This window comes from Xenopus tropicalis, chromosome 9 (assembly GCF_000004195.4).
Source record: "Xenopus tropicalis strain Nigerian chromosome 9, UCB_Xtro_10.0, whole genome shotgun sequence".
Classification (NCBI taxonomy): domain Eukaryota; kingdom Metazoa; phylum Chordata; class Amphibia; order Anura; family Pipidae; genus Xenopus; species Xenopus tropicalis.
Window position 1 is genome coordinate 62850822 of NC_030685.2, and position 22098 is coordinate 62872919.

At 40.3% G+C, this 22098-nt stretch overlaps 1 protein-coding gene across 2 annotated transcripts in view; it reads right to left on the reverse strand.

The window, feature by feature from the left end:
- ube2e3 (ubiquitin conjugating enzyme E2 E3) overlaps window positions 1–18835 on the reverse strand; it is a 36649-nt gene extending 17814 nt beyond the window's left edge. Inside the window, exons 1-3 of one of the 2 annotated variants that reach the window (XM_012970266.3) lie at window positions 18545–18835; window positions 17186–17410; window positions 11081–11131 (exon numbers count right to left, since the gene is read on the reverse strand). In XM_012970266.3, the coding sequence (XP_012825720.2) occupies window positions 11081–11131; window positions 17186–17410; window positions 18545–18660 (392 nt within the window). In that variant the 5' untranslated portion in view covers window positions 18661–18835. The remainder of the gene's footprint in view (window positions 1–11080; window positions 11132–17185; window positions 17411–18544) is intronic. The other variant, NM_203974.1, reaches the window with a different exon arrangement.
- Window positions 18836–22098: the final 3263 nt, after the last annotated feature.

A 22098-nucleotide genomic window follows, 5' to 3' on the forward strand; every position in this document is an offset into this window, starting at 1 on the left:
TCATTTATACTGGTTAAAAGAACTCTTAAATGTAGACGTTTCTATTCAATCTCACACATGCATTCTCGCTCTCTCTAGGGCTATGCTCCATTCTAATTATGGTTTATTATGTTTTCTATTATATGATTTTTCAAACACGGGAAAAAAAATTGTCATCACAGCAGGCAATTCCCTAGCAAATAATAATTGTAAAGCAGACTCTTGGGGCTACAAATAAAATTCTCTACGTGAAAGATGAAATCTTGTAACAAATCACCTGTCAGATATCCAATATATTTTACAAAAACTCCCAAAACCTTTGCTCTATTTTAAAAATGCACTTAAGATGGTTCCATGGTGGGTCTTTAATAAATGGGCAAAAGGGTTCCTCCAATGACCTAAATGCTGAATTATCAGACCCCTGATTTTAATCAGCTAAAAGAACTCTACATTATGACCATACAATAAGCTGTATAAATCCATATTGGTGGCACAACAATCCTCCTAAGATTATTTAATGTTTATTTTAGTAGATCCAAATGATGGAAAGATACTTGAAGGCCCAACGCAGTGTTCAGCCAACAGGAATTCCGCCATTCCAGCTTTTGATTGGGATGGCTGTATTTTCAACCCCATATAAGGGTTCAACAGGCTGTAATGTCAGCCACCCTTTATTTTCATAATGTGGAAGTGTTACAGAGATAGTCCATGCCCAGAGGAGCTTAGAATCTAAGGTCCATATCACAAACACAAATTTATCAGGAGGCAAGTAACCTGCCTCTATATTTTGGACTGTGGGAGGAAACCTGAATACCCCTTGCGCAACGACCACTTCTTTAAAAATTCACCAAGTCCTCATTTGTAGTCTCTATCGGTGGTTCAACGGCATTCCAGAGGCTTTAAATGGCTTTGTAACAATTTAAGACTAGATTCTAACAGAATTTTTTTCTAATTTCTTCTGTAATTTCTTTTAATTGTGGTATGGTATTCTTATAGAAAAAACTTTCTGGTGACTACTCTCATAGTAAGGTTCAATTCAACATGACTGGCGCAATCTAGCCTGACTAGGTAACTATGGGGGCAGATACTTTTTCACATGGGTGATGTGGGTGTTAATACAGTTTTTTTTTTTTAAGAACAAGCTTTTAAGTGCAGGAAAGTTCATGTGACATCGGAAAATAAAGCAACTTATATGCCTTTCCACCAGTGATTTAATTTACTGCCAGTGGAGAGGCATTCCAGGTAGATTAGTCGCCACAGTAGCCACGATTAACCAAGGATGACTAATCTCCCCACGGGCCATCAGCCTAAGCAGTAACAGGGATATCAGGAAACAAATAGGGATATTAGGGAAGGGAAAATATTTTTTCATGCTATTTTAAACACAAGGTTGTTACTCCTCAAATACAATTAAAAATAAAAAAGGTGCTCTGTAAGTTTAACTGACAGTTATTAATATGCCATTTGTTTTTTTCCCCCACACTGTGTACATACCTTTCTGAATATGCTCCATAAGTAAGATAACATTGCACAAGTTACTGATGCGTATCTAAAGTATCTGGCCATTGTCAAATGCCTTAGATCAGACAGGCAGAAACATACTGGTATAAATGTTTCATTATCAGTGCAGCAGTAATACAGAGAGCTAGGAATGATGTATTACTGTATTGCAAGAAGCCAAGAATAGATACACTTATAGCTTCCATTATTAAATTACTGCTGAGACTATGACAGGACAAACAAACAATTTGTTTGGGACTATAATAGTATAAAATGATGCTGCTTGCAAAATGTTTCAACTTTTGATGCAGTGCCTCATGGGCTTCCTTTTAAAAGTGAGTCGCAAGGGCATGGAAACCCTTTTTATAGTGTTTTTAAATAAATGTACCCACATGCCCCACTCACAGACATTTCCCTTTGATCATAACAGCAAAAGTTTTAAACACAGTTCTTTTTGATGCACTACAAAGACTTTCTCAATTTAAGAAGTTGTGGAGACCTAAATCCCCCTCTGGTAACATTACCCTCACAAATAACTCCAAAAGTACATAAATGTCACAAGCAGAACAAAGACAGAAAAATCTATTACAATCTCGAATGTGACCATTAATAATGGGGCTCCTAGTACTTAGGTCATGTCAAACAGGCATAGTCAGTAAATATAAATACTAAAAATACACCAGGGCCCACTGGGTTTTTTCCCGGGGATTCCAGGTCCCAATCCAACTCTGATGAAAAAAACAAATCCAAATAAGAATATGAAAATCTCCAAAATCCTTGTTTTCGTAAAAATTTTCATGTGCTTACAAATGGAAAAAAATGATAAAAAAAAAAACAAAAACATTTAACCACCAATTAAAGAGTATTACAATTTGCTTAAAGCAGCTCCTATTGACTGCTAGATGACAGAGCTTTTAGGGCTCTGACAGGTGGGGAGATTAGTCGCCGTGCTCCGGAATCGCCAAAGTTTCCTCTCAAGGCAACTTTGTCGATTTTGGCAAATCGCTGCACTGCTTATGCCATCCCACCTGCGATTTACATTCTAGCCGGTGGGATGGCATCTTGGGGAGATTTGTCGGGCAGCGACTAATCTCCCCATCTGCCACAGCCCTGAGGGTGAAGACACACAGAGCAACTACTAGCAGCTACTTTTTCATGGCTACTAAATGCCAGAAAATACCTGGCCATAGACAATACTGAGAATTGCCTCTGATAAAACACACATAGATATCATTAAGGGCTCTGGCACACGGGGGAGATTAGTCGCCCGCGATTAACTCCCTGTTCGCGGGCGACTAATCTCCCCAAGTTGCCTACCCCTGCCATCCCACCGGTGAACATGTAAGTCGCCGGCGGGATGGCAGACGCGGCGGCGCGATTTTGCGCAAATCGGCGAAAAAGACTCGCGAGGCTTTTTCGGTGATTTCCGCAAATCGCCCCGCCGCGTCTGCCATCCCGCCGGCGACTTACATGTTCGCCGGTGGGATGGCAGGGGTAGGCAACTCGGGGAGATTAGTCGCCCGCGAACAGGGAGTTAATCGCGGGCGACTAATCTCCCCCGTGTGCCAGAGCTCTAAATGATCAGCATTGTCTGTTTTAGTAGCCACGACAATTAGACTTTGCATTATCTCGCGTTTTCATGCGTATATCGGCTACATGTGCCTGCACCCAATCGTATCTCATTCATTCGGGTGCAGGCACATGTAGGAGGTGTAGGGCGGAATTTTCAGCTCTTCCGCTTGCCGAAAATATCCACCCTACGCCTCATCTGGCATTAGCCTTAGGGTGAAGACACATGGGGTGATTAGTCACCATGACTTTTAATTAACTCAGCTGCGTCGACTAATTGTGGTTACCTTCGGTCAATAGAGTATATGTGACAAAATATGTGACAAATTGTTCGTGCAAATTCGTCACACAGATTAGTTGCAAAGACTTTTCAAAAAGTCACGGCAACTAATCGTCCCGTATGTCTTCGCCCTCAGATAGCGTAGTTTTGTATACAGTTGAACCCTATGTGAACCCTTTGGAAGTATATGGATTTCTGCACAAACTGGTCATAAAATGTGATCTGATCTTCATCTAAGTCACAACAATAGACAATTACAGTCTTAAACTAATACCACACAAATAATTAAATGTTTCCATGTTTTTATTGAACACACCATGTAAACATTCACGGTGCAGGTGGAAAAAGTATGTGAACCCTTGGATTTAATAACTGGTTGAACCTCCTTTGGCAGCAATAACTTCAACCAAACGTTTCCTGTAGTTGCAGATCAGACGTGTACAACGGGCAGGAGTAATTCTTGACCATTCCTCTTTACAGAACTGTTTCAGTTCAGCAATATTCTTGGGATGTCTGGTATAAATTGCTTTCTTGAGGTCATGCCACAGCATGCAACTGTGTTTTTTGTGGTTTTGACACTTGATTATGAAAAATGTATGGTTTTGGAGTGATTATAAAATACACAATTAGTGTGAAGGTTTGTAAATATGGCCCATGCCGTATCTGCCACTGATCACTGCTAGATACCCATTTATGATTCTTCTGTGAGTTTTACTCACATTTTGCACATTAGTGGCAATGCGGTGTTCTATTTTCCACTAGTCCACAAGGACTTTAGTAGACATAAGAAGCATTCTGACCAAAAGCTCAGCATTAAAATAAATAAATAAAATTAGAAGTCAGAGAAGCGCATTTTATGGCTTGAAAAAGGCACTACCTCTCCAGACGAAAAGTGAAAAAAGGCTACGCGCACACATATTTAAATGCTTCCAGACATACCAAATTAAGATTTTACAGTGAAATGGAAAACCTTTGGAAACCTTCCCAGCATTGCAAATAACAAGCGTCACCAGCTCCTTTGAGAAATAGCATAAAAATGTGGACAATTTAAGAGGTGTGAATATAAAATATGACTGCAGTCACACACCCTGAGACAAAAATGTTTAGCCATTTCTTTTGTGTTGTGTGGAATTTTTCAAAATATTTCCTTGGTAAGATATAATTGTCAGTTGGATAATGTGACCTGCAGAAAAACGGCGTGCTTCAATTAGAGAGCTGGCAAATAGCCACGCGGAGAAACAACCTGCCTGCCACTAGCTAGACTGCATACACAGCTACTCTGGCAGCCAAGTCGCAACCTGATAAAAATAAAAGCATGGATCATGAGGGAAAAAAAAAAAAGAGCACGTTAAATAAACAAAAGAAAGAAAAATGAATGAAACGGCTCAAGTTACCAAATCACTTTCAAATACAAATGTGATCCTTCGAGTCCTCTGAGTAAGCTGGGTAAATGTTTTCAGGACAGGGAGTTAAACTGCAAACATGTCTTATTAAACAATCATTATTGCTTTGCCTTTCTCCAACAGCCTGGCCTTTTTATGCAATTGCAGTTTCTAATTATTCTAAGCAAAGTCATTTTCTAGACCTTGCTGGGCATTTTCTCACATTTGAGAAAAGTTTCTGTGACAACAAAACATTGCGAATGGTTTTCGAGGCTCGTGCATGGGAACCTGTGGGGTTATCAGCTCAAATTGTAAACATGTGATATGAGCCGGTAGTGCCAGAGGGTGGCATATATCATAAGGTTTGAGATCTGAGAATTCCCTGTGATTTTGCATTGAGCGATTTCTAATACCTATGGTGGCACATCAGTGAAAGGGATTTAACGTTAAGTTTTAGTAGGTTATAGAATGTTCTATTCCTAGCAACTCTGCCGTTAGTCTTCCTTTTTCTAGCAGAATAGGTCTTTCTACTTTTTTCTAGCAGCAGACCAAAAAGCTTAAGAGCTTAAAACCCACCCCAAAAAAAATTAAAATAAAGACAAATTGCAATTGTCTTAGAATTTCAATAGCTACATAATATTAAAAAGCTAAAGCAAAGGTGAGCAATCCTCCATAATGGAAAAACACATGTGTAGACTGTGGATACAGCTGACCTGGCACCATACCTCACATATTTATATAGAGAATTAAGCTCCATAACCAAATAAAGGGAAAAGGCCACAGGCCATGTGCTTTTATACAGGTCACGGAACTCCATGGGGAGGTATATTAAAATATTAAAATGCATTTTACAATTGGGTGTATTTATATAATAAACAGGTTTCAGTAAACCTATGAACAGTTTTACAGGTTATTTTATATATGGAACACTGTACATTGCAAATGAATCGCATATATCAGCACACCAAGCCAAGTGACATGTGTATGTAATTAAACATTCTTTGGAAAGTGTTGTTTGGCATACTCATAATTCATATACTGTTTTTCCTTTGTATATGCCTAAGGAAAGATTAAGAGGCTGCCATATTTTTCACTCATTTTTCGATGGCTTCCCAAAGGGCAAAGGCATAACACTTAGGCCAGCCAGTGGCAACGCATGAACTGTAACAGGTCTTTTCAAGAATAATTCAATTAATACTCCGTGGTGCAATTCCATTGTAGTTTTACTGGGCAAATGACAATAGTCCACACATGAACCAAAAACCACTCAGCCTGAGAGAAAAATCGATCTGTTTGTTCTATCCAACTATACCAGTCACCAATAAATGAATCATAAAGGCCTTTCAATCAACAAAGACAATTACGATGTGTCTGGTTTATATAAAACAACTTGCAAACATAGGTAAGGTAAGATGTTTAGAATATACAAAGACCCATTAATGGCAAAAATGATTATTCATTTTTCCTCACATAGTATCCCTTCTTAGCTTAATGACCAAAATAGAGTGCCGGCAAAGGAATTCTACAGGCAAAGTTTCAGTAGCATCAAATCTGCAAGTATAGTAAAGGCCAGAAGGAAGTATTTCCAAGCACAAAATGGAATTTGGCAGGAAAACTTTGAAGCAATAAAAAAAAGTAATAACCTGTTATTAATGGTATATGATTAAGTGATTTAAAATGCTACCATTCACAAAGGTCTACTGAAAACATTGGGGTTTTTTTTGGTCAGTTCTAACGATGCACTGTTCTAAAGCCAAATAGGTCCCCTTTTACCTCTTTTAGGTAACTAAGCTTGCAATGTTTTGGGTTTAAGTTCAGGACTGCTGTCAAACATAACTCAGCTGCTACTTCAACAGTCTAGCCATGACTTTAGGATGCAAACAATGGACTCAAATATACTGAAAGACTTAAAGAAGCGAATAATATAGGACAACTGCAAAGCATGAAGCTGATAAAAATGGTATTACAAGGGTAATATCACTCACCCCTTACAGTAAACTTAAAACTTTATTTAGAATTTGAAAGAAGCAACAACATTTCTGACTGGTGTTTCTGCTTCCTCCCTCTGATCTAACTTATATCGGAAATTTTTAACCTACTTTGGAAAGGTGCGCAAAGCCATCTGGCATCCCATATGCATCATCTGCATTGAAAAATCAGCAAATTACAGATGAGCTTTGATGCGTTTTCCAGTTTTAGCCCAGACGAACAAGGCTTGAGAATATACTGACCTTGACTAATGGTCTAGAGACTATATGGTTACTAGGGTCCAAATTAACCTAGCAACCAGGCTTTGGTCTGAATGGAGAGACTACAATATGAATAGGAGAGGGCCCGAATAGAAAGAAATGTAATGAAAAGCAACAACAACAATAAAATTGTAGCCTCACAGAATAATAATATATGGACTGGAAACTTGAGTCAGAAGATGAAGGCAAAAAAATCAAAAACTATAACAAATAAAAAATGCAGACAAATTAAAAAGTTGGTAAGAATTGGCCATTCTAGAATATACTAAGAGTTAACTTGAAAGTGAACAACACCTTTAAGCAAATAATTCTAATTTTAAAAAAAATTCTTTTTCTTTGTAATAATAAAACAGCGGCTTGCACTTGGTGGTAAATAAGCTGCAAGAATCCATATTGTGGCAAAGCTATTCTATTGGGTTTATTACATGTTTAAATGATTTGGTATGGGAAAACAAATTACAGAAAGATACTTTATGCAGAAAATGCCACGTTCCAAACATTCAAGATAAAAGATCCTATACCTGAATTTAAATACTTAACAGAATCTTCTTGATCTCCTTACATGCTGTTAACACATTAGGTGATATAAATGTCAACACACTATGAGTATTTTAATGAAATAAATCCCTTATGCCTATTTTTCACCCCTATAATTCTAATACTGGCCTAAACAAAAGAGCAACAAGAACCATGCAACTTAAAGGAGCTATACTGCCCCTTTTAAACATGCATTCAATAAACAAGTCTTGTGCTCAATATACTTTTTGCCTATTGTTTTAATCACACATACCAAAAAAAATCTAGATTTTTTTTTGTTTTGTTTTTGTTTGAGCTAAAGATGGTAAATAGGGAAAGTAATGCTACTCTCCATGTTTGGTCCTTAGGCCCTGGGCACATGGAGTTGTTTGTCCGCTTCTCTCAGCCCTGCGTTTTTCAGTAAGGCTGGGAGAAGCGGATTGGCTTGCCTACACTGCTCCATATGCCTGCACCGAAAACTACAGCTTCCACCTCAGCCAGGCATGCGCAGTGGAGTGACACGTAGATCTGCCCAAAAAATTCGGAAGCAGGCATTTCAGGCTGACCTACGCTCTGCCCCACTGCATGTGCCTGCACTGAGGCGGAAGCACATGACTGTGGCACCCTGAGAAATAAAGAATATGGCTAGCCCCATGTGAAATTTCTAAATCAAATAAAAAAAAAAAAAAAAAATTGTCTGCGCTTTTAAAAAAATTATTCCAATGCAGGATTCTGCTAGAGAAGCTCTATTAACAGATATGCTTTGGAACAAATGTGTTTTTCCATGACAGTATTCCTTAAAGCTATAGAGGAGCCTGAGAAAACCCGGACGTGTGTTTGGCCCTATACATGGTCTTGTTTCAATTCAATTAATCACATCAAAGCATTTTTCCCCACTATACCTGCACAGAGTAGGAGAAAATACCATGACTATATAAATTCACTGTATTCCTGTTGCCTATCACAAAATAAAGTAACAGTTATGGATCATTTTGCCTACTCTTCTGCCACACAGTAAAATTGCCAGTCAAAAATTTTTTTTTGTTGTTGTTGCTTGCTTTATTGGCTTTTTATGGTTCTAATCAGCAGGTTGCTCAAAAGTACAACAAGATCAATAAACATGCACAGAAGGCTGAAATAATATCAACACAGAGAGATATAAAGACATTATTATATAGATTACATTTACATCAATAGCTTTCTTGAAGCGAGTTGGCCACAGGCATTAATGAAAGCTTACTCTCACTTTGGATGTCTATACATTGACGACAGAATTCAATATCAATGAAGAGGTGTTGTACACATTGCCTATTCTTCCCCCATCCATCTCTGCAGCAGCTCTGATACGGAGAGATAGAGAAACTAGAGACGTGCTCAGCAAAGCCATCAGAATATCACATGAAGGGAAAATAAGATAAATAGGCCAGTAGATATCTGCAATATCATGAATATATACACCAGGCTTATATTGTAGGATAACATAGAACATTCCAGATATCACACACACATACCCAATGGCAATCGTTACATCAAAAGGAAAATAACATATTAATGAGTTAATCCAAAGCACTTCTAGAGCAAGTTGTGCCTTACTTTACTCCAACACGCCTATCATAATAATAATATCCTCACACCAGTAAGTTATCTTTCTTAAGTATGGCATACGTGTGGCATTAATCATCACCTAATGGGCGGGAAAGGCAAAACCTTAAGAGATGGCATGGGGCAACTTCAGTGCAGCGGGCATCTAATAAGGTTCAAGTGCAATCTGAGCCAATCTGCCACTGGCAGGTAGGAATCCACCCCCGCAAGTCCTTAAAAGAATTCCAAAATATATTTAATACCTTATTTTGTTGTTGTTACTGCTCCCTCCACCTAACAATGCTGCAGTATGCTTCTCCCTAACCTTACCTGTTTTACATTTTGCTGTTTAGGGTCGCTAAAATCTCTTCTCATTTATTACAGTTCATTCAAGATGGGAGGTGGCAACTAACATTTGTAAAGCTGCTGGTGTGTGTGTGTGTGTGTGTGTGTCGGCTATCAGTGCAGCCAGGATTTTAAAAACCAAGATCAGATTTCAGTAACTCATTATGTATTTGACGACTGTGAGAATTTACATAGCAGTTGGGGTATTTCCCAACAATATACTTTAATAGTACCCACAAATAGGCAGGGAAAATACATTAATACTACTCCTGGCAATAGAATTGAAATATTATTAAATAAGTCTAATTACACACCCCATTAATTATTATTTATGCAATAATATAATAATAAATAATGAAAGATATTTATCCATGTGCCCCAAAGAGCCCTTTAAGGGCTGTGGCACACATGGCTTTTTGATTGCCACTACATATGGCTGCAAACTGAATACAGCTATTTGATCTATTACACAGAATGCTAAGGACCTGGGGTTTTCCAGAAAAGGGATCTTTCTGTAATTTGGATCTCCATACCTTAAGTCTACTGCCTCCTACAAGGATTCATTATATCTTAGTTGACATCAAGTACAAGGTACTGTTTTATTATTACAGAGAAAAAGGGAATAATTTTTAAACAGAATTATTTGCTTATAATGGACTCTTTTGGAGACGGCCTTCCTATTATTAGGCTACAATTTACACATACACATATACATTTTACTTTCTACATGCTGAATTACACACACCAGCATACTGAGCTGATGTGTACAAATGCCACATTAATCCATATCTAAAACTGATAAAAGCTATTTTGGTACTGCTAAGAATAACAGCCCACAATACACACAGAAGAATACAAACAGGAAAATGTATCAACATGTCATATGAAAAAATCTATCGTCTAAATTCTAGAAATCAAATCGCTTATCTAAATTCTAAAGTCAACTAAATGCTAATTTCCTTTCTGTGGGCCACTGTACAAAGGACTATGTAACATTTATCAGCAAATAATCTGAATCTCTGACCCAAGAAACAGAAGCTCTTCACTGAATTTTGACAAAAGAACAGCTAAGGAAAAACCCTTACACGCTTGTAAAGTTCACACTAAGCAGGGAAATTTGACAACTTCTGCAGCAGTAAACCCCCCTTAAAATTTAAAACACAGTAGAAATAAAATAGGAAATGAGATAAAATCATACATCCACAGTCTGTAAAATAACATCTTGAGGAAATGCTTAATGTAACTGCAAGCATGGGTATAAAACACTTTGTTCCATGAGTTTATCCCTAGAATTGCCACTGTTACACTGCCCTTGTATTAGTACCGTCTTCCTAGCCACAAGCATGACTGGATGTTTTAAATAAAAGAAATCTGAAACATGGAATTATCCTACAAAAGTATATGAGAGAATCAATGCAGTGGCAGCATAAACAGGGCAGAAAACAATAAATGACTTGAATTGCCACAGTCAGGCAATAATTATATCCCAAATAGAAAGCAAATATCTGGTTATTGGTTAAGCATCACAATTCCCATCTGGCAGAAAGTGTCAATATTTTGTATCCATCATGTTTAAAACTTTGCTTTAAAGTTATTTCTAAACAATACAGCCTATGTTCAACATTTAAGCAAATCAACATTCATTAAACAGAATTTAAAGGAGTAAAGCTGAAACGTACCTGCAGTTCGGAGGAGGATCAAGGGTTATTTCAGCCAACTCCTTCTGAATCCTGCAAGTGAAATGAGAAGAGAGCTGAAGCACTGGAACACTCCCTGGGAAACGAATGGGGGAATTACACTGCCCTCTACCATAATGTTGTTAAATGCAAGATTGGCTTTGCCTTCGGTAACGCTAACATGGCTGCTTCCTCTTTGTTCTCCGAGGCAGAACCCCAACCCTTTAGCAGAGGAACTTAGCAGCTGGGTTTTCGCAGCTCCATTTCAGGTGTTGGCACTGGAAATAAGGGAGGCTGAAAGGCAACACGCTCGCCTTTTCAATAAAGTGACTATGATTAAGAGCAAAACCGCTTTTATAGGAAAGATTTCATGTTTAAGCTTATATGCAAATGAGCCAGGAGGGGAGGGGGCGCTCCAGTATTATGACAATGACTTTAAACCAGTGTTACCGTGCTTTTAGCGAGGCAGAATTAACGAGCTGTAACATAAGCAGTGAAAGTTATTTTCTTGCCTCCTGACAGCATGTGTGTGTGTGTGTTTTTTCTTATTTATTTTTACAAAACCAAAATAACAATTGATCTAAAAGCACCACCAGAAATATCATTTCAGAGGGGGGTTTTCTACGGGAAATAAGGGTTATGAATTCTTGTATATTAGCAACAGTTTCATTTAAATAAAACTATAATTTAAACAAACATAAGGGTGGGAGAAGTAACACCCACACGTGGCACATTTTTGTTAAGTAGTTTCAAACACACATAAGATGATATATAAAACAAATATATACATAACAGCCTAAAGTGATGACTTTACTAAACTGCCAAAGGCAACATTTCAGGCTTTGTGTGGCAAGCCATTTCCAAGGTTGCATAAGCCCAAACAAAACTCTTACTGGTGACACTACTACTCGAAAATGAGGATCTATTATCCAGAAAGCTCTAAAATACAGTAATGCCATTTACCATATTTAAACAAAACACTCTCCACTTTTAACTGATTTGTTTCTTTTCTAAATATAAATCTTGTACTTATAAATCTTGCCCAGATTGGGCAAATGATACTTGCTTGCAGTGGTGCAGACAGTCATCTTTTGGCCAGGGCCACTGCCAGCTACACATATCTCACTGCCAGCTATACATATCTCACAATGTTATTTGCATGTACACACCAAGATATGCCCAAGGCTCCTCATAATCCAGACCTGGGACAATTGTGGGACATGCACATGTACACACCCCGATGAGGGCATTACATCTCTGCAGTTGGCACTGGCCTCAGGCAAACCCTGCCCGTTTGCTACACAGTCAGCAAAAACGTTGTTCCCTATCTGGAAGGCTGCGTACTTAATTTTTTTTATTTAAGACCTTTCAGCACTCAATACATGGACCTTTTTAAAATGTATATGAAGAAAATTTCAACCCTTAACAAAATCCAAACGGGGGTTTTCTGGATAGGGGATTTTTCCGTATTTCGGTTCTCCACACCAAGTCTGCTAAAAAATGTTTAAACATTAATTAAACCAAATACGATGCACTTGCCTCCAATAAAGATTCATGAAATCTTAGATGGAATCAAGTACAAGGTACTGTCTTATTATTACAGAGAAATAGAAAATAATTTCGGAGTTTTCTGGATAATGGGTTTCCAGATAACAGATCCCATACCTGTACTTATAACCTCTGCTTCTGGGGGACTTAATCTATTTAAGGGGTCAGTTGAAGGGGTCCTCTGCCTGTTTCCCAAAACAAAACTGTAATTCTAAGCAACTTTTCAATATACATTAATTACCATTTTCCCTGGAGTGAAAGTTACAAGTAGATTTGTAAATGCCATTGCTATTACATACTCTCTACCTCTGGTTTTGACTCTTGGAACAAAGTAGAAGAAACCAACTGATTAACAAACCCAGAGAAGAACTTCTTCTAATTTGAATAAAGGTGGCCATACAAAGGCAGATTTCAGCTGCAGATTCTGTGCCTTCAGACCAATTCAGCAGCTGATCTTTCCATCCATAGTGCCCTCCAAACAGACCTACCCGACTGACAACTGGCCAGATATCAATCAGGCAATAGCAACAAAATTTACAAAATAATTTTAAGACTATTGAAAAGTGTTTCAGGTTGGAGATCCCCTTAGGGCGAAGACACACAGAGCTACTTACTAGCAGCTACTTGTCATGGCTATTAAACGTCAAAAAACACCCTGACATAGAAAGTACTGAGAATTGCCTCTTGTAAAACACACATGGAGACAATTATTAGTAAATGTTCAGCATAGTCTATTTTTGTACCTGTGACAAGTAGCTGCTACTAAGTAGCTCCATGTGTCTTCACCCTAAAAACTGTTTGGATCCTATCAATCTTAAATTCATCACAAGTTATTACTCAGGAGTGACAAGATATTTATATATCATCAATTTTACACCCATTGTGAACCAGGTAAGCAAACTGTGGGAAATTGTAAATTCAGGGAAAATGTTAAAAAACAAATTTATTACCTAAAACTTTTAAAGTTGCAGGGAAAACATAAAATCCAATAATGTAAAATTTAAGGTTCATCTGTTGGTTTAGCCGTCATCTGCTTCTTAACATTAAAGTTAAAATGAAACTAGCAATACCGTAGGTTTTGGTTAAATGCCCACTTATGTTAGAAATTGTTTAAAATAGTTATTTTTCTCCTGCAATTTTTCTACCAATGGCAGTTTCTTGCTCGTGGAGGTTTCTTTCCATACAGTTGAAAAGTGGACTTCGACAAGTTAAGTGTACAGAGTGCAGGATTCTTTTGTGAATGCTGACATTATTATTATGTGTGTACAGCGCCGATACATTTACACAACGCTTTAAAGAAAGCGTTCATCATTCACGTTAATCCCTGCCTCAACGGACCTTACAATCTAAGGTCCCTATAACATTAACACACACTAGGGCCAATTTTATCAATTAACCTGCCTGTATATTTTTGTAGTGTTAGGAGACCAGTGGAAACCCACGTAGATATGGGGAGAACATACAAAGTCCTTGCAGACAGCGCCCAAGCCAGTATCGAACTCAGAAGTGCTACCCACATAATTCTAACCTACACTCACACTCACTATTCTGCCAAAGGGAAAGTTTGCCTTTACTAATATTGAGCCATAATAAAAAACACTTTTATACATACAAACCATTTTCATCTCAGTAATTCTAATTCAAGGAAAATAAAAGTTTACACAATACCAAACTATTTTCAAAGTCAACAAAGCAAGATAAAAATCAGCTCATTTCATTAGCACATCGTTATAGTTCATTTCTAATGTCATGTTTCCTTACTGCAGCTTTTCTTAGGAAAAGTCGCTGAGATGAGGTGACAAGAATAGTCATTGATCCCTTCCTGTTACTGTGAGTGGGAAAATCCATTAGAATGGAACACATGGAATATGCAATATTCACAGTTTTGAGCAACAAACACTAAAATACTGGTAGAAGCTCACAATAACCACAGTGGGAAGTCATATACCACAGAGTTTTAACCCTAAAAGTGTTCCTGAGAAACGTTTGGGTGACTTAATTACAATATGCCTATGTTCAGGGACAGGATGACTAAACATGCAGGGTGCACATATTAATGACTACCCATCTTCAAAACATATTCCCTGAGGAATAACCAAAGTGATCTTGCTCTAGTCCAGACAATCCCCAACACATTGATTCTGCCATCACATTTTTAAAAATGCAGGAGCTGTGTCTACCTCTATCAGGCAAGCAACATCAAACACATGTAAGACATTACATAAAACATTTTTCAATTTGAAGAGATATCCTGGTCATATATATTGCATTACTTGATACATATTTATACAAGGAAAATGGTTGAGCTACTGTCTAGAATTTTGGACAAAAAGGTAGACACTTAGGCTACGGTCACCCAGGATGAAGCTTTAGGTCAACAAGTGGAAGGCTGCAATTTGCCCAACCCTACAATAAACAAGCCTGACAGTGCCCCATTGTCATTGGCCTGAAAAACATGCAGTGGATGGGCCAGAAAAGGTGTTCACAAGACCAAACCATTCCATCATGTGTTTTAATAAGCACACCAAAATACTAGTCACATAAATAAAAATACACAGTTTTGACTTTCCTTGGCATAATTCTGTGGACTTTATATCACCCCGTAGAACAGACTAACACAATCTAGTTATTGTTACACATTTTTCAAGTAGTAAAACCAGAGTTTAAATATTGACTGCATAAACTGCATAAATCCTGAAAATCACAAGCAAAATTCAAGATAAATGCCATTAGAGAATTCTATATAAGCAGTGAAGCAGATACAATTAAGAATGGTAGCCCTTGTGCTATCATGTATTTGGGGACCTAAAAAGGATACACTTTTCACAAAGTAACAAAGCACTAGAATATGTTACCAATTATGGCATTGGCACAGGAAGCAAATTTGGGCATTTTGTCACTTGGGAGATAATTAGCTCTCAGAATCTCACCCTATTGATTTGAATGGCAATTGTCTGACATCTCACATGTTATGCAACTGTAGGTCGGAGACGCTGAACACAGTTTATGAAAGACATCTAACATGCCAACGCACCTATGATTCCAGGCAACTGCCGTGTGGAGGGATTTCAACCTTTCTGTTGCCTGCCTACACCACTATTATAGTCTGGAACAAAAAAAAAAAAAACAACTGCCCAGGCTGGCCAAACATGGGGCAATTCAAGAGAATTTGGCTGGGTTGGTCCTTGAACATTGCAATCATATCACACAATCTGGCCACACTTGAAATGACCAAACAGGACAATTGTTTGGCCATTAGAATACAGGACAAGATAGCAATTGTTCACTTCTAGGATGGCAGAAAGCATCAATAAAGTGTTTTTTTTTTTTTTTTTTTTAAATCTAATGGGGACAAGATTGACACATACACAAAAAGGCCAACACTGTGCTCAAAACATTGCTTTATGGGTCCATTCTAAAAGACCAATGTTTAATGTTATTAAAATAATGATGTCATACAAAGAATACAGAATGCCTGGGCAGGCTAGTGGCAATAATAAAAGTCTCTTGGAGGGCCCCATTCAGCTTGCACTATGCCCGTTAAAGCATATGAATGAATTTACCATGCTACTGAAAAGAGTGCTGCAATGTGACTAAACTTAAGGTGGCCATACACGAGCAGATCCGCTCGCTTGGCGATGTCGCCAAGCGAGCGGATCTTCCCCCGATATCCCCACCTACGGGTGGGCGATATCGGGGACCATTTAGGTAAAAAAAATAATAATCCGATCGTTTGGCCCTGGGGCCAGACGATCGGATTATGTGGGCGGCAATGGGGCAGTCGGATCGGGGACCGCATCAACGAGCCGATGCGGTCCCCGATCCGACCAGATTTTCTAACCTGGCCGATCGAGATCTGGCCAATTCCAGGCCGATCTGCTCTCCCCATACACGGGCCGATTAGCTGCCGAATCGGTCCAAGGGACCGATATCGGCAGCTATAGTCGGCCCGTGTATGGCCACCTTTAATCTGCCCCATAGATAAAACTGATACTTACATGTTACATAGAGTGATAAGTAAGTAACCCAAGTTCTGCCTAAAAAAGTACCACTAATAAAACTGTTTAACATGGATACCATTGCAACTAATCGCTGGCTCACTCTGCTTCATATGGCAAAGGTGGGCTAGAACAAATGTTCAACCAGTTGAGTACAACAAAAACGTCTAGCTTGTGCTCTACTCTGCAGTCACATTTTCTGCATGGCCAAGGCACCTAACCTCAAGGGTGCACAGTCCCACAAGTCACTTGGTAACCTGAAAACTGATGACCCTTTAGATACACAGTAACCTCTATGTAATAACTCAGGCTAAATCTGTCTCTCTGCCATTGTCACCCTACTTTTTGGTTCTTTCCATGTTTATGCACTCCCTAGAGGATTATTAGAAAGCACATGCCAAACAAAACATGGAAAGCGGTGTAAGGGCAGAACGTATGTGAAAAAAAAACAGCTTTAATTTCAATCCAAGCTGCATCCATTAAAAAGACACACAAATTCATGTCAACACTCCCCGTGGGAACCCGAGCTGCATTTAATATCCTGTATCAAGTGGTTTATTACCTTTTAGCACTAGTGGACAGCTTAGCAGTGGTTTTACTGGACAGTTTGGTATTTTTCTTTTGTTGGACCGCCGAGGGTTTTCTTTCTTCTTGCTCTTCAGGTTCTGGTGCTGGTGGGTCTCGCTGGTCAGCATCTGAACTTCCACTACTGGTACTAGGGCTTTCATCATCTGAGCGCTGTCTATCACTAGACATCTTGATGGATTCTGTTTCTTCTGGATGCAATCTGCCGAGACAAGCCAAGAAGTGTGTAGGTGAATGGGCAGGTTTAACTGCTTAGATTTGATACATCTGTTGCACACAATACAATGTAACATTTAGGTGCCATTGAAGCTATAACAGGTACCCACTCTGCCTAATTCTGATTTATCAATGCATTAGCACCCAAAGCCAAGCTTTTGTAGAGATAATTAAGATTAGGATGTCAGTCCATTACTCACATCACCAACTGATAAAGACTACATTCCCGTTCCCCATGTGTAGCAGTTAAAGGGCTCCAGAACTCCAATCCCATGTGAAATGTATAACTCTCCAAAAGTTTGTTATGATTTGTCTTGTTAGGGGGGAGGGGGAGTATGCAATTCCTACTTTTTGCCCGTTGGCATGTACCCAATTAAGGAAGAGGAGCAGGGTTTTAATATTTACCCCAGCCTGGACACTCCAGCTTAAAGAAACAGTCCCTGGCCATTTCAGTTTATCAGGGTGCTTCAGGTTTGTTGTTCAACAAGCACAGCAGGGGGGTTCTGATTGGACATACCTGGGGGGGCTTTATCCTACATAGGCATGGCTATACAGGGCTTTATTTACCAACAGAGCATAGACTGGCCATCCCTGATTTACTCTTCATATCAAATGAATACTTCCTCAAAGTGCCACTCTGGAAGGTCCATACAACAGATCTGCTAAACTAAAACTCCCAGATGCCTCTCTGTCAGCAGTGGAGCTGTTTCTCCAGAAAGGGTCAGGTTAAACAGCCCTGGTCACGGTGAGGGGGGCTCTATAAAGCCAAGGAGGGGGCCGTGCTATAGGGATTGGGGAGGGAGGAAGCAGCCTTTGTGGTGCTTGGGGGGCTGTGAGACTGGGCAGTAGGACTGGCACAGACAGGCACCACAGGCGTAACTTCAACTCCCAGCGTTCCCTTCCAGCACAGCTGGAGCAAGGATGCTGGGAGTTGTAGTCCCACAGCAGCTGGAGCGGTAAGGGTTACCCTCAGCCCCGCACTAGGATATCAGCATGGTGTGTAGCAAGTGAGGCGTGAAGTCAGGGCTAGCACCCTCCTCCTCCTCGTTGCCTTCTCCGGGGCTGAAAACAAGAACAAAGCTGTCCGTCTCCCCGCCTCCCTCCCCGCTTCCCCCTTTACCTTCCGGGCGCGCCGGTCCCTGCTCTCCTCACGCCGCTGTGTGTGCCGCTGCCGCCGGGAGATCCTGGGAACGCAGAGCCGGGGAAACGAGCAGGCTCCGGCCGGCTGCCGAACATTGAGAGTCGGAAGAAAGGAGGAGGAGGAGGTGGGGGGGGGAGGCTGCAGTGCGTTCCCGCAGGCTGGTGGCGGCGCTGCTGAGCGCGGTGGGAGGCGCGGGAGCGGGCGGATTCGGGAACAGAAGAATCGCGAACTCTCCGGCTCGTGCCCAAAGCGGCCGCCGCGGGGTTTTCCTGTTCCCTTAGCCCCGCCCCTATCCGCGCAGACCCGCCCCTTGGCTCCTCCCCCGCCCGGCGCAAAACACTGGAGTCAGCAACTTCCTGCGCGCTCCCTGGGCTCGTCCCTGTGCGGCCGGCTGCCGGGTTCCCTCAGTGCCAAGCGGGGACAATAGAGTTTGCGCTGTTTAATGGCACGTTGTACTGAAGCGAGAGGCTGCCGAAAAGTTCCTACGTTTCGTCATCATTTAAACGCCTGGGGGCACTACTTCATATAGGTCTAGGAGAGGAAATACTCCTGTATTGTGCTGACCAATCACAGTTGCGGTAATGCTTGGGGGGCTAAGGAAGATATGATTTGATGGGTTCTGCTTCCACCCAATCACTATGCTTGTAGTAAGAGAGGACCTTAAAATGAATGCAAAAGAGGAGTTCAAAGATGTCGTGTTTATTTGGGTTTGTCCATCCAGTGCCTTGGCCTTTTCTGTCTGTATATCAGTGGCTCAGGGGCAACATGTTGCTCCCCAACCCCTTGGATGGTGCTCTCAGTGCCCCCAAAGCAGGTAGTTATATTTGAATTCCTGACTTGGGGGCAAGTTTTGGTTGAATAAAAACAAGATTTACTACCAAATAAAGCCCCTGTAAGCTGATAGTGTGCATAGAGGCTGCCTAATAGCCAATCTCAGCCCTTATTTGGCTCCTCCATTAACTTTTATGGTGCTTGTGTTGCTCTCCAAGTCTTTTTACGTTTGACTGTGGCTCTCTGTATGAAAGGTTGGGACCCGTGCTGTAAGGTATTACCTCTGCGGGCCCCTACGCATCATGCATGCTCAAGGGCAATATGGCAGGTAGCTTCATTTTTAACAAAAAGTTCAAGAATAATACATTATGAAAAATAAATATAATTCAGTAAGATGGAAGGGCTTTCCTAGCTGATGAAAGTGAGGTTTTTTTAATTCTAAAGTTATTGCAGATGTTTTAGGAATGGTACCCTCTCCATATAAATGGCCCATTTGTAGAGAAGAAACAGCTCTTTAGTCAATTTCAAGTGCACAAGAGCCTCCACTTCTGTTTATTTAGGAGCACAAAGTACAAATGATTTGGGGACTCCTACCTGCTAACTCAGTGAATAGAAGGATAAGAGATACAACATAGGGCAAAGGTGGCATACACGTGTAGATTTTTAAAAGATCTTTTTGTTATTGTACAACTAAGCTTACCTTGAAACAATTGTTTAAAAGTACGATTTGTCGATTAACGAAAACAGCCATTTCAAGTTAAATTGTCTAGTTCAGCGGTTCTTAACCTGTGGCTCCTTTTCACAGGGGTTTGCCTAAGACCATCAGAAAACACATATTTCCGATGGTTTTAGGAATAATTTTTTGGTTGGGGGTCACCACAACATGAGGAACTATAATAAAGGGTCGCGGCATTAGGAAAGTTGAGAACTAGTTGAAGCTAGGAGAACTGGGGGTAGCTGCCTGCTTGGCACTTCAAACAATTGGACGATGCATATATTTCAACTAAAATCTTCAAACCTGCCCAATCAATTTCTGACAAATGTCAGATTAATAATATATACAATCGTTCAGTACCCACTAAACGAGATAATTTGATGGATTTGTCAGATCACTAAAATATGTCATTAAAGAGAGAAAAACTGTTACGTATGTGGCCAGCTTAACAGTAATTAAAAGACTTAAGATGCCCATGCACAGGCTGCCTACCTCAAGGTGCTGGCCAAACAAGTGGATCTTTTAGTTTATGGGCAGCTTTTAGTGTATTTTTGGTTGCCAGGGTCAGTGACCCCCTACAGCTAGACAGCACTTTCAAGTTGCAGGCTGGAAATGGCAATCATTCAGAAACTGCAAACTAAATAATGTAAAACTGCTTTAAAAAATATAAAGATAAATTTATATACTATAATTTAGTTGTAGATGCCTAGGGAGGTTGAACACATCCATTTTATTTCCCTTATACCCTTTTGCAGCCCATAGGGCTTAAATTGTTTTATAGATGTTACAACAGGGGTGGTTTGGCAGCAGCCCTTCAGATATTCAACTATTAGCATCTCACCGACAAACTATGACTGCCTGGGATTTTGGGAGTCAAACTTACCAGCTGGAAGCTGTAGCTTGCACACCACTGATTCATAAGATGGGTTTTTTTAGTGGGTATACAGCATTAGACCTTCTGATTTGAGTCTCTTGGTAAGAGACTACCTGTCTTTAAGCTTTTTACTAGGTGAGTGGGGCTATCCAGCCTGTAGTTGTTGCACCTGCCATTAGTTGATAAGGGAAGCTGGGAGTTGTAGTAAAACACCAGCTGGAGGGCTGCAGGTAGGACTTCTCTGGCACAGAGGGATTTTTAAGACCAGTTCTGCTTCACTGTATCTACCAGCAGCGTTGGACTGGAGAATACAGGACCCATTGGGCTTTATCCCTATAGCCCCCTCCTTACAACCTTAAGGGCCCTCCCCCAACTATCCCTCACTGTGTACCCTGCCACTTTCCTTTTACTTCCTGTCCTTCTTTCTCTTTCTATGATCTGGGAAGAGGACATGGGGAGCATCCACTGGGAGTTGGCGGGGCCGGGCCTTTGGGGTTTTTTCCAGTGTACCACCAGCCCAGTCCAACCAGCAAAGTGTAAAGGTGTTTGAAAAACAAATAAAAATATATTTATTTTGCAACACAATTAGGGATTAGCAACATTTATTCCTCAAACTATAACTCTCAGAATGCACCACAATCTGTGGCAGTGCAGCTGACATTAAGGAGCAAACGTAATGATGTCTATGATATATAGTGCCAACAGTTCAACCACAGCTGCCGGTAACTCTGGGCTAAAAGTTAGGAAGTGTGAGGAAATGCAAAGTTGTAATATAATGCACTGCTGTCCAGCACTTTCCATGTGTCTAGACCAGGGGTAGAGAACCTATGGCTTTGGAGCCAGATGGGGCTCTTTTGATGGCTGCATCTGGCTCGCTGTGAAAGCTTTAATAAAAAAAAATAACGGGGGGCGTAGCCTGCACACGGCGTATAGAAAACGTGTTCTAAAAACCGGGACAGTCCCGCAGAAAGCGGGATAGTTGGGGGGTATGCACTGCTTCAGAATACCTAAGCACAAACGGCAGAACCAGGAATCAGGATTAGCGGCTGCTATATTTGGGGGCTCATCTTGTTAGGGGCTCCACCTCAGCAATCATTATGCTGAAGTTTGAGCACTAAAGTCCAAAATTTGCTTTTCTGTGCTCTCCTGCACAGGCTTACCCCCAGAACAAAT